Raw genomic sequence first — 13,958 nt, 5'->3', positions numbered from 1 at the left:
ACGGCTTTCTTGTTCCCTCCCCTCTTCCCTCTCTTGTATAGCCATGCAGGAGAGCACCAACCTGGTATGGCTGCGGGTGTCAGCTACGGAGGGGACAAGGGAAAGCCACAACAGACGCACCTCTGTGCGAAGGCGCACTGCCCAGCCGTGTTGGCTCTGGGGCTGCCCTCCCGGTGCCATGCAAGGGGCCCAGAGCTGCACCGGCCTCATCTATCCTGGCATCACTCTGAGTTAGTTTTGCCATGCGGAAAGGGCCTAAGAGAATTCTGACAGACCGGTGACTCCCAGCAGGCTTCATGTGGAGGAGTGAGGACTGAAACCTGATTCATCAAATCAGAATCCACCTCGCTCATACAGAAGATGGGGGAATGAAAACAGGCCCTCCAGATTAGAGTTTGCCACTCTCAGAACTAAAACATGCTGGAAAGGAACATTTCAGCTCAGCCATAACAAAAAGCTGCTTTAAGCATGCTTCTCCGACAAAGCACGTGTCTGAGAATAATGCACAATGAACCGGGCAGCCAAATTTCTCACCTGAGGGCTTTTCCTTACCTGATCTGTATCCACTTCGCAAACAAAACATTCTGAACTGATTGGGTGAAGACTTCTGCAGGAAATCCTAGTGAAAAAATCAAGATAATGAATAACTCATCATCCATATAGAGCAGCAGAATGGTCTCTACATCAGAATCCCTACATGGTCTACCAAATCCCAGAAATCATGTTCACGCACACTTCCAGCTTGCAGAATTGTGGGTGCCAACCAAAACTCATACTAATTATTTCTGCACATGGCTTCCAGATTCTTTACTATTTTACACCAACAATCAAACTTAACTGTCTACTCCAAATCCACAGGTTTTGCAGGGTGTTTAGCAGAAAAATGACAAATTTGGAAAATGTTTAGCTTTCACTGAAAGTAAAGAAAGCTTCTAGTCCTCCAGGCTGGAGAAATGCTCACATTAACATACAGAGTCTACATCCCCCCCCCCCCCACCCATGTTTAGGGAGGGAGCTTTTGTGTCCCATAAGACTATAATACCTAAGTATGATAATATATACTAATCTTATTCTACCATATACTAATATCTATAACTCTGCAACACTTCAAAGAAGAAAAGAAGAAGAGGAAGAAGAGTTGGATTTATATCCCACCTTTCTCTCCTATAGGAAACTCAAGGGGGCTTACAAACTCCTTTCCCTTCCCCCCTCACAACAAACACCCTGTGAGGTGGTGGGGCTAAGAGAGCTCAGAAGAACTGTGACTAGCCCAAGGTCACCCAGCTGGTGTGTGTGGGAGTGCACAGGCTAATCTGAATTCCCCAGATAAGCCTCCACAGCTCAAACGGCAGAGCAGGGAATCAAACCCAGTTCCTCCAGATTAGAGTACACCTGCTCATACTTTTAATCCCATTACCACGCTACAAATCAGCAAGACAGAAATTGGGCACACAACTTAGATTGCAAATTCAAGCTTTTCATAACACACAAATTGTGTATCTTGCACACTGTACTCATTTGCTTCACTTTACAGTACCAATGAAGAGTTTTTAGGTACATCACTTGCCTGTTCCTCAGAAATCCTCTGATCAAGGAAACAAATAAGATGCTTACACCCATCTTCAAGGCAGCACTCATACAACGGTAAAGAAATATTCCACAATGGTAGAGAAATATTCAGACTACAATTTGTGTGAAACAGCCATTCTACTTAAAATAAATTAAAATGCAGAATGGAGGATGGAAGAATAAGGAAGGAAAGAAGCAAAGAACAAGCACAGCTGGACAGGGGGTATTCTGTGCCACTACATAAAGGGGAAAGCATGCATCGCCAGTCATTTGGAATCTGCTCAATTCCAAAGCCAAGGAGACAAAAGAAGAGACCCTGTTGCAGTTTTTCAGAAGCTAATTTCCACCTGGAATTCCCTCATGGCTTAGGCTTATTCCGCACACGCAAAATAATGCGTTTTCAAACCACTTTCACAACTGTTTGCAAGTGGATTTTGCCATTCCGCACAGCTTCAAAGAGCACTGAAAGCAGTTTGAAAGTGCATTATTCTGCATGTGCGGAATGAGCCCTTGAGAGAGGAAGTCTGGGTCAGTAGACTGAAAACTACTCTGGAAAACATCTAAATACAGCTATTAAAAGATAAATAATCGTAACTGATATACAAAAGCCTATGCTGAAGAAAAGACTTAGCTGTCCAAACAAATGCATCCTTTTGTTCTTTGGCAAACACATGTCTGTATTTTTAAAATCAAGGAGATGCAGTGGATGGATCTGGACCTTGGAGACATGAGCTCAAACTCCTAGGTGACCATGGGCCAGTCCCCAGATCTCAGGGTACTTTACAAGGTAGCTGTGGGTATAAAATGTGTGGAGGGAAAAGGACAACCGTGAGTTCTTGAAGAAAGGCTGACCAGAAATATAATCTGGCGCATGTTTAAAAGCCCTGTACACTGAACTGTTCAGCAAAAAAGAGAAGAATGAAATGAAAAAGAACAGAAAAATGGCAACAATGCCATTACTCTCATAATTTAATTCATTTATATGCCACCTTGCCCTCCAGTGGGGGGCCCAAGGTGGCCTATATAGTTCTCCTTGCCTCCATTTCATCCTCACAACAACCCTGTGAAGGCAGCTAGTCTGAGAATATGTGATAGGCCCAAGGTCACCTAGTGAATTTCCACAGCACGAGAGGGAATTTGGTCCCCCATATCCTAGTCCAATACTCTTAACCACTGCACCACACAGAATCTCACATTTTCATTACGCTCCTCTTCCGTCATGGACCTCAAGGCAGCAGACACAGGGCTTAGAGAGGGGGTGTGGCTGAGTGATGAAGCACTTGCTTGGCAGGCAGGAAGTCCCAGCTTCAATATCCAGCATCTCCACCTAGGAGGACGGATGGCATCAAAGACCACTGTCTGGGACCCCAGAGGGCCACTGCCAATCTGAATAGACAATACGGACCTGGATGGACTAAGGGTCTGATTCACAATAAGCCAGCTTCGTGTGTGTGTTCCCAGGTGGCCTCCCATTCAGACACCAAACAAAACTCCTTGGTTTCGGCAAGGTTGTTGTGTCACTGTGTGCCCTCCAACTATATCCTGGTATTATGCATGTCATCAGAGAACCCCCAGAAAAAAGGGCAGGGGTATCCTAAACAGTGAGTAAACAAACATACAATGCAGTTTTTACTCCCTAGGTCCTTATTCTTAATCCTTTTTCTTCCTTTATTTATCAACTTGTGAGGATAAACCACAGTATTTGGTGGACAGTATTTTAGCTCCAAGCTCAGCAATATCAGGCGTCAAGATTCCCGCCATGCCATCTACACGATATGATGGTCCTTTCCCCTAACTAGTGTGATACAGTGGTAAGAATGCCACACTAGACTCTGGGAGACCAGGGCTAAAATTCACACTCTGCCACAGAAGGTTGCTGGGTGACCTGGAGTCAGTCACACAATCTCAGCCTAACTTACTTACAGGGTTCCTGGGAAGAAAATGGAGGAGGTGACAATGATATCCGTCACTTAGGAAAAGGAGGAAAACATGTGGTATAAATTCAGTAAACACATATACAGCCCTTATCTAGCACAAACACTGTCTACTCTGTGGGACTTTCAGTGGAAACATTGCTGGTGGATTGTACTTATAGTGCTTCAAGTATCAAGTTCAACATGTAAGTTTACAGTACCTTAATTGTAATGTAGTTTTTTAATGATTTTGACATTTTCACACTCCCTTTAACATGTAGATGTCCTGTAATGGAAACAGCACGTTAACACTTTCTACCACAGGCAAAACAAATGAGAATTACCTTTCAGAATTTAAGAAACTATAAAATAACAAATAAAAAACAAATCCCACCAGTCATGGCCAATCTTTCATCAGCTGGTTAATGTATCAAGAAATAGATCAGAACAATTCAAAAAGAACAGAAAAAGAACATGATAAGATCAGGGCTCACCAGCTAGAAATGCCTACGATGTGTTTCTTCAAGAGTCTTTTGATTCTAATTTGAACAATGTGCATATTACTGCAAGACAGAAGACCGAGTAATAACTTTGACTAAATATTAACTTCCCTGTCTACTACAGAACCTCAAAAAAGAAGCCTGCATTCATTCATTCATTCATTCATTCATTCATTCATTCATTCATTCATTCATTCATTCATTTACTATTTTGAACAAAAATGGATAGTGATGTGTAGGTATGTATTACACCGTAACATACAGGTGCTGGAAAGATATGACTGTCTATACCCTTTCAAAACACACTACGCTAAAGACACAATCACATATTAGCACAGAATTCCTACTCAGCGAACTTTCTACACAAAACAGTACCCTGCGGGAAGCTGCTTTTTCAGCTTTGTTGAACACAGCACATTTCTAACACACCGTGTACTTTCACTGTGCAACACCTTCCACAGGTATTTCAAGAAAGGCTAAAAGGGAACATTCTTCAATAGGGTCCCATTAATAAGCCTGCTGAAATTCTGCATTCCATTATGGAACACTGACAATTTATTTTTTGACCATGAATAATGGGCTATGAATAATCCCTCTTTAAAAGATATGTGATAAAAAAAGAATTTTCTTAATGAATGTAATGTATTGGCTTCCATCACAGTGCCCATGATGTTAAATGAATTAACCACATTCAAGCACTTTGAGCACTAAATGTGAGCTATATAAATGATTATTATAAAGATACATAAAAGTATAATCCTAAAAATAGTGGAGTTGAGCTCCTGCTGATTAGGAAAATTCTGAACCCTTCGGAACTCTGCTTACTGCTTCTTAAACACATTCATTACAGAAACCATGAAAAACCATTCATCAAGAATATTGGCTAAACTCTACAAAAGTTAGTAAAAATCTTCTGTATGATGCCAAATAGTTTGTTCTTGCTGATTCATCACAATGACTGTTAAGCAGGCATTTTATTTATTTCATCAAGCAAAAGGAACCAGAAACTGAACTGATCAAGCTTAGCTATATTAGTCGGCTTTTCACATAAACAAAAGCAGTGAGCCAGGGGCATCTCTTATTCACAAAGGTATGTCTTACTCTACACAGTTCACCCACATACGTCAGGGTGCAAGAGTAAGCTTTCTACTTCGTCCCCATAAAGCAGTGGTTCTCAACCTGTGGGTCGCGACCCCTTTGGGGGTTGAACGACGCTTTCACAAATGGATAAATGTTAGGGTTGGGGGTCACCACAACATGAGGAACTGTATTAAAGGGTCGCGGCATTAGGAAGGTTGAGAACCACTGCTATAAAGAGATAAACCCAAGGAATCTTCTAATTCATTCTACTTTCCAGAAAGGGAACTGTCCCTTGCTTTGTGGTGGCAAAGTCATCCTGGAGAGGCCCTGCTCTGCCAAATATTCACATGAACTATTGGTTCAAAATCAGGGATATGTAGTCCTGACTTTAACTCCTTGCTGTGGGATGAATATTACTTCTCCAAAATATTCCTGTGCTATCCGGTGGCGTAGTTGCCACAGGGTGGGGGTGGGGGGGCGCCCCAGGCATGCGCCATTGGCGTCATGTGGGGGTGGGGTGGAAAATCACCCCAAATACCCCACCCCCTTCCCCCACCCCACCAGGCCCGGCAGAAGCCCGGAGCAGCCTGGAGTTCAGGCAGATGCAAAGAACAGCCAGGTGAACTAAAGTAAGTGGGAGGTGGGAGCTGCGGTGGCGGGGGGGGAGGGCACAGGGGGGCAGCCCGGAGCAGCCTGGAGTTCAGCCGGCTGCAAAGAGAAGCCAGCTTAACTAAGGCAAGTGGGGGGTAGGGAGCAGGGCCGGTGCTTGGCTGCCATTTTGCCCCAGGTGCCATTTCCCCACACCCACACCACTGGTGCTATCACAGCGGGACACACAGTGTTTGGACACAAGGTATGGCTGGAAGGCACATAAGCCAAGAGCCTTACTGATGCTAAGCAGGTTTAGGTCCAATCAGCAGATGGCCAGGGGACCTCCTGAACTACTCAGGCGCAACTATTTACTCCAAGGCCCATAACAGACGAAAACTTGGGATTCAAAATAATAAAATATTAGGCTCCATCCATGAATCCGCCCAACTGCAATGACTGTCTCTACATAGCCATCTCCTTTTCTGGGGAAAATCTGGTTTCAGAGGTTCAGTTATAAGCTCTTGCTAAACTTAGATCCGATCTTGTGGTTCAGCACACTTCAGATGTTTTTTGTGCCTCAACAGAAAAATAATGGAAGTAAGAGAACAATTAAAGAATATTCATTTTGTTAAATTACCACCACTAAATTAAAAAAAATATGTACCTCTTTTCCTTAAAAAACAAAACAAAAAATCTGTGCCCTGTAGTACAGCTGTATGAAAGTTGTCCTGTCATCAAACAGAAAGGGTACTGTTAACATGCAAAATAACAAAAGCAAAATGTGAAAGGCTAACAGTAGCAAAACGCAAAAACTGAAAAAAAATACAACAAAATGCAGAAACTGAACTATAAACTTACCAGCATGTAGAAAATAATTTCCCCACTGCTGGCACTGATGATAAGCTTCACACTGAGCAATCTCATTTTCATGATGGGGAAATGCAAGGTCTATTCCACCCGTATGGATATCCAAGTGCTGTCCAAAGACTAAACTGTAACAATAACATTCAATAAATTCAAAAGCTAAAGAAACACCCACTGGTCCCATGGAAATGTTAATAAATGGGTGCCGGAACTAAAAGTATTCAAAATCAAAGCTCCGGATCAGTAGAAACATGAATTGGAGGCTAATCGTTCATTCAAAATGATAGCATGTTTCTAAGCATCACCTGTCAAACGTTAAACATTTTCTTCTTAGAAGAGACAGCCACAAATGTCTCTGCAGAGGCCGAGGACTGACAGTGCTATTCTATACAGAGTTACTTCAGTCTAAAAGTTAGATCCTTCACATTTGTTCTGTTAGCCAATCTTCCAGTGCCAGGTGCCTTTTCTCTGACAGAGAACTTCTTAGGTTGCAAGAAGGCATGTTGCAAATTAGTAAAGTGACACTGTTAGCACAACACATTCATAGGTTCCAAGTCCACTGATTTAAATGAGCTTAAGCTGGAATAACACTAAGTAGTGTTGTACTGTGTGGACATTGTATACAATCCATATAATGTAGTATAATGGTATGCCACACCAGATACAATCCATATAAAGTAGACTTTAGGTCTACTTTTGTGAACTTCCTGTTTTAAAAAAATTAATGCAGAAGCACTGGTGCACCCAAGCAGACTGATAAAAATCCCATTCTCATAAAAATACATTCAAAAACACATAAAAAGTGTATTCAATGTACAGCAAATAACAAGACAAAGTCTATTTAAGATAAGTGGTGCCTGTTGACCATCCATGTTACAAAACGTACAGCATTTTAAGTTTAATGTTGAACAGAGTCCTTTCCAAATGGTCAGGTGCTTATGAGAGTAGCCCTCCCCCCGTGATGCAAATGCTTCCTGTCCCCAAATGATTCCTGCTGTGCAGAATAGCAAAATCCGCTTGCAATCAATTTTGAAAGTGGACTGAAAGTACTATTCTGCATGTGCGGAAGGGGCCAGAACTGACTTTGCCAGGGTGGCAGGTATATCTTTGCCTCCAACAGGATGTTATGTGTATCTCACATACCACCACCACCACAAAATATACTGGTGCCTATCTGCAGTCTAAGAAAAATCCCCAGGCTGCTATTACTATTAATCTGGGGGTTGATCATCTTCACCAACAGGGAACTGCCAGCCCTTGCTTCAAAAGAAGCCAGATTAGAGAAGCCCAAGAAAACCAACCTGGAGATTGTGGAACACTCGATGTGCCAGCCAGGTCTTCCTTTCCCCCAGGGAGATTCCCAGCACATTTCCTCAGGTTTGGCTGCCTTCCAAAGTGCAAAATCCTTCATGTGGCGCTTATCGCTGTCAACTGCTAATGTTAATAGGAGACATATTAATAACAGTGAAGCTCCAAATGCAGTTGTTGAATTAAAAAGGTAAAGTTTCCCCTTCAGTCGTGTTCGGCCCTGGGGTACCACTGCAAGCAGTGATTTCATAGGCAAGCCGTTTTTGTGGGGTAGTTTGCCATTGCTTTCCTCGGCTATTCTTTATCCCTTAGCTATGAGCTAGGTACTCATTTACCGACCAAGGAATGGATGGATGGCTGAGTTGACCATGAGCCAGTTGCCAGGATATCTGACCCACAGGGGGCTCGAACTCCTGTCCGTGTGAGTGGCAGTGCAAGCACTTAACCACTTCACCGCGCGGCTCCTTAAAGTTATGGAATTAAGACATCTCAATTGTAAAGCACAAATGATTCAGAGCCTCTTCACACTTTTCTACAAAAAAGAATATCCATGAAGAAAATACCATGCAGTTTGCAGCCAAATCACAATGACCACACATGTGCATAGCTTCATATGTAAGTTAGGAGGCAGATCAGATGTTTTAGAGTGAAACGGAAGCTACGCTATCTGGCATCACCCTTTGCAACATCAGTATGGCAACACTGCACTCAGCTTCATGACCACAGAGTTTATGGAACCTGAATATATGTATTTATTAGCTGATGATAAGTATGCATGAGGGATGCTATGATTCTGATCAAACCAGTGAGGGAAACACAGCAGAAGGAAATCACAAGAAGCAGTTCTATAGATTTAAGCTGGGACTACTGGAGAAAGAGGTTAAAGGCTACATTTTCTCTAAGTGCCAGCAAGCTACAGCTTGTACACAGGCTGCATCAGACATCACATCTGGCTTTTACTATGAACAATCTTCACCAATGCATGCATGTTAGAGCCACCTCCATTAACAACTGGTGATTTCGTGTGTAAATCAGTTGTACTGCTGGCCAATAACATATCCACTGTTAGTGAGCCACAAATATTCATTGAAGCATTTCAAGAATGCTTTTGTTCACTTTAAGTGAATATCAAACATAATTTGAGTAGGGTTCATGTTATCGCGTATTTCCACTATATCCCTGCGTCTGCCTTTTCACCACAACGGCTATTTTTGCCTGTCATTTGGAACATAGCATAAAACTCTTGTTTCATTGTTATTTTCTCCAATCCTTGCCTTTCATTTAATTATATTTTTCCTCAACATTCACCACAGAAGGCAACTCTGTTCCACAGTTTCCATATGAACTAAGAGGTAAGCTGACTTCTTCGGTAATGGGGGCCACACGTTAAAGTGAAAGGCTGCATCAGACATCACATCTGGCTTTTACTATGAACAATCTTCACCAATGCATGCATGTTAGAGCCACCTCCATTAACAACTGGTGATTTCGTGTGTAAATCAGTTGTACTGCTGGCCAATAACATATCCACTGTTAGTGAGCCACAAATATTCATTGAAGCATTTCAAGAATGCTTTTGTTCACTTTAAGTGAATATCAAACATAATTTGAGTAGGGTTCATGTTATCGCGTATTTCCACTATATCCCTGCGTCTGCCTTTTCACCACAACGGCTATTTTTGCCTGTCATTTGGAACATAGCATAAAACTCTTGTTTCATTGTTATTTTCTCCAATCCTTGCCTTTCATTTAATTATATTTTTCCTCAACATTCACCACAGAAGGCAACTCTGTTCCACAGTTTCCATATGAACTAAGAGGTAAGCTGACTTCTTCGGTAATGGGGGCCACACGTTAAAGTGAAAGTAATGCTCCTTCAAAACACAAAGTTGAAGCATAGAAGCTGTAAAACATTGCCTAACTGCTACACCACACCCAGCATATCTAAATTACCTGATGAACATTACCATATTATAGCTATCATACAACACAAATACATTCAAACTCGCCACAGAAGTCAACAAACAGTATTAACATACCCAGTTCTTCTTGAGCATCAAGATAAATATTTCTGAGTTTTCCATATCTGTCTCCCCAAGAACAGATGTCAAAATAGACATTACCTGTGGCAAATAAACAATTATAAAGATGGAAAAGATTTGGTTTACTACAAATGCTCTTATGCTTACACACCCATACTAACCAATATGTTATCACATGCTAGCATCCACACAGTGGAAGTACCATAGCAGTTCTACAGTGCATATATATCATAAGAAGGTTGAACATTACAGCATCTATTGATGCACTTTTGACCATCCACAGAAGCTGTAAGAGCTCGTGGCTAGCAAATGCAAACCTGTGGCACCATGTTCCTTGCACAACCAGCATGGATCAACAGCAACCACTGCCTGGATACTGTAAGTGGGCAAGTGTTTACAAATAAGACACAAAGGAAGGTGGAGAGTCACACGAATTGGCTCAATCAAAGGTTTGGGAGAATATCTCCATCTTACAGGTCCTGTGGAACTGTTTAAGTAGCTAAGCTACAGCTGGAAGCTGGTTCTATGTTTCTGTAGCTTCTTCTTTTTACAGCATCTCTTCCCAGAAACAAAGATTCCTGCAAATGTGAAACCTTGGCTGGATTTCAGGCAGGATGTGGGGTGGGTGGGAATTAAAGCACAAGAGTTCAGATGTAGACAAAGATATAACATAGTCCAGAGAAAAGGGAACATATTTAATGGGTGGGTGGGCATCCCCTTAGGGACATAACATGAATGGCTCACAACTAATATACATTCAACTATAACAAAGAGGCAATATTAAACTTGTGCTGTTCAGCTACCAATATTTGCACTGTTTGCAATTTAAACAAACCTGCTGTGCCAACGCTGATCTAAAAAGCAATTATTATTAGAATCACAAACATTTCACACACACCATTAACGGCCAATTGTATTATTTGGAAGGCTCACCTTTGGAGGTTGAATAACCATGTCCGTTGGTAACAAGCTGCTGTATAAAAGCAATGATCTGAGGAATATTTTCAGTCACCCTCATATATATTGTAGGAGGAAGAACCTTCAGGAAGAAAAAAGATCTGTAACTGTGTTACATTTGATTAATCAAGACCATCAAGAGCATGTTTAAGAAACATTAGTGCAACATAATAACATCTTTCCAATAAAATACTTACTTCAAAGCAGCTGTTGATTCTCAAAGGCTTCAATTCTATGGCCACTTATCTGGCATCACTGAACACAGCAGGATAAACAAATAAATAGAACTGGGTACCATGAACTGGATAGCTCATTAGACCTTAGAAGCTAAGCAGGGTCGATCCTGGTTAGTAATTGGATAGGAGACCACCAAGGAAGTCCAGGGTTGTTACACAGAGGTAGGCAGTGGCAAACCACCTCTGAACATCTCCTTCCTTGAAAGCCCTACAGAGTTCGCTATCACTATCAGCTATCACTTGACAGAACTTTCCACCACCGGGACTGGGGTGTACAGTTTCAGTCCATGCTTAAGAATGCCCAATTGGAAGTAAATTCTACTGAAACAGGTGCAGCCTGGTTCTATGGAAACATGGCTTGGTTGGGGCTCCAAGTCCACACTCTTCAAATCCTTTGTTGTAATGAGGCTTACTGACGTTCTACCATATTCAAAAATATTTCCAAATGATAACAGAAAGGAATTGACGTTTCATAGCCTCTAACAGATTTTGTCTCAAGGAAGGATGTTTGAGTCAATGAAATTATTTCAGCTCCAGAGACTTTCAAGGCGTATCTGAATACTTATAAACCACTCCTACAGTTCTCATCCAAAACTACTATATCTGGCAAGACACTCAGAGATTAAACAATACCAGGTCATGGGGGTGGACCATATGCAGCCAGCTGTGAGCCTGGTATGAAACTTGTCATTTGTACTGTTTGGCCTTAGCTAGACTATGTAGGGTTGTTCTAAGCAGAGTTACATTGACTTCAATGGACTTGGGCATAGCTCTGCTCAGAATGGCCCTGATGGAACCTTAATTTCTTTCCGCCATTTCAAGTCATGAAGCATCAATATGACCTATGCAACAATCTCACACCATCACACACAAAAATACAAAATTGTGACCAAAACTACGGCAAATAAATTATGTGCGAATTTTGGCGGGCGGGGGGAAGGGGTGGAAGCTCACCAGACTGAAGACAAGATCCCTTGGCTTCTCTAAAGCTAAGTTTTAAATTAGTCTCATTTTCGCATCAGCAAAAATGCTTGAAAGATAGAGCATCAAGAGAAATATCCGTACCTTTAATGCTTCCATATCTTGCTTGAAATCTTCCTCATAAAAGCGGGCAAGGGAAACTGGAGACACATTCATCTATAACAGAAAGGCACAGTGTGACCATTTACACTTAAACCATTCTTTTTCATAATATCACAATATTGTCAGAACTAATGGCTAAGCAGAAGAAGAGAAAGGAATCCAAGGGAAAGCCAAGAAGCCTCATCAATTGCCACAATGACAATGTAAGCATTCTACTGGGGGGGGGGGGGTGTTCTTTCAGTTGAAAATTTCCTGCATTTTACATATAAAATTAAAACATTTCCAAAGTAAAGGGGCTGTTATATATTTTGTTTTACCAAAGGAATGACAGATGAGTTATGGTATCTAGTGCTTTCCTTGCAACTATGAAGGTTCCTCGAGACACTCTAGCCATTAGACTAGACTACTGCAATGCACTGTAAAGCTATCTCCCTTCAAAATAAATTTGGAAATTCCAGTTTGTGCAGAATGCTCAGCTATGAGTGGTAACTTGGAGCACTTGTATTACTCCTATTTTACAGTCACTCTGTTGGCTACCCATCAGTTACTGGGCTCAGTTTAAGGTATTGACCATCACATACAAAACCCTTTATGGCCTTAGACCCTCAGATCTGTGAGACTGCCACTCCCCCTATATTCTGCCATGATAGCTTAATTCATTGGAGCAGGGTCTTCTGCCGGTGCCAACCTCCAAATATGCAAAATCAATAACTGCCTGTATACAAACATGCCTTCTCCACCAAGGCCCCGTTGTGGAATGGCCTTCCTGAGGAGGTTAGGAAGGCTCCCGTTCTTATGGCTTTCTGCGAACCATGCAAAATGTCCTCACTTCTAAAGAAAATTACTCAAGAGAACTTTTCTAAACAGGCAATAGAGTTGCACTAAACTACATGATTCACAGTTACTTAGAAAAAATCATAAGGGCTGTAGTTATACTACTGTACAAGTTTGCGAAAACTAGGATTTTTGTTAGGATTTTATAAGTGCCTGCTTCATTCAGTCAAGCAAGAGTTAACTGTTGAGAATGTAGATAGAATTCTGAAGTCACATGTCTGGAATCACATGAGCTTCTGGAAAGAGCTCTCTGCTTCTTCTGGAAAAACAGGAGAGGCAGACACACAAGCACATATAGACTGAACAGACACTTAGACAGAGCACTTGCATAGACAGAGTTTGCCATTTCTGCATTTAGTGTAACTTTATTCTGTTATAAAGTTCAATAAAACAACACACTTGCATCTGTGCCCTATTCTTTACTCTGATAATTCATTGCAAAACAACAATTCTTCATATTATTACTTATGTTTTGCTTCAATTCTGTTTTTAGCCTTCTGGTTGGTTCTACAACCTTAATCCTATTGCATTGCTTATTAAATGTCCCATCATCGATTGTATTAACTCACTCTGCGTAATTCGCCTGGAGTCCAAGTGAGAAAGGGCAGACTATCAATAACATAATTTTGAAAAATTTACAGAAAAGAATAGGCCACAAAAATAAGACTACCAATAATGCTCACCTCTTCAGAAGCATGCAAGAAGCACTTCCCTCTCTCTGACTAGGTTTCCTCATGATACAAGATGGCTAATGCTAAGACAGAGCAAGAGAACAGCTTCCTTTCCTCACTCCAATTTGGCTTTGGCATAACTTATTTATTTAGATTAAAACATAAACTCATTTTAAAGAACAGCACCAAAACTGCAGGCTGAGGAGAAAAAGAACGTATGAACAATGTAGGAAAAGGCAAGCAATGATTGTGTAAGAATTTTCCTCTCCAAAACTCACATTCACCCTAAAAGTTTCTATGAGCCATGTGT

At 41.5% G+C, this 13,958-nt stretch overlaps 1 protein-coding gene across 3 annotated transcripts in view; it reads right to left on the bottom strand.

The window, feature by feature from the left end:
- Window positions 1-13,958, bottom strand: part of CARS2 (cysteinyl-tRNA synthetase 2, mitochondrial) — a 31,397-nt gene that overhangs the window by 12,358 nt on the left and 5,081 nt on the right. For 2 of the 3 annotated variants that reach the window (XM_048494272.1, XM_048494274.1), the window contains exons 4-10: window positions 12,126-12,197; window positions 10,801-10,906; window positions 9,865-9,948; window positions 7,819-7,951; window positions 6,512-6,645; window positions 3,704-3,768; window positions 553-619 (exon numbers count right to left, since the gene is read on the bottom strand). In XM_048494272.1, the coding sequence (XP_048350229.1) occupies window positions 553-619; window positions 3,704-3,768; window positions 6,512-6,645; window positions 7,819-7,951; window positions 9,865-9,948; window positions 10,801-10,906; window positions 12,126-12,197 (661 nt within the window). The remainder of the gene's footprint in view (window positions 1-552; window positions 620-3,703; window positions 3,769-6,511; window positions 6,646-7,818; window positions 7,952-9,864; window positions 9,949-10,800; window positions 10,907-12,125; window positions 12,198-13,958) is intronic. The other variant, XM_048494273.1, reaches the window with a different exon arrangement.

The sequence above is a fragment of the Sphaerodactylus townsendi genome, linkage group LG04, assembly GCF_021028975.2.
Source record: "Sphaerodactylus townsendi isolate TG3544 linkage group LG04, MPM_Stown_v2.3, whole genome shotgun sequence".
Taxonomy (NCBI): Eukaryota; Metazoa; Chordata; class Lepidosauria; order Squamata; family Sphaerodactylidae; genus Sphaerodactylus; species Sphaerodactylus townsendi.
Note: the sequence above shows the minus strand (reverse complement) of the source record. Positions and strands in the feature narration are given on the sequence as shown.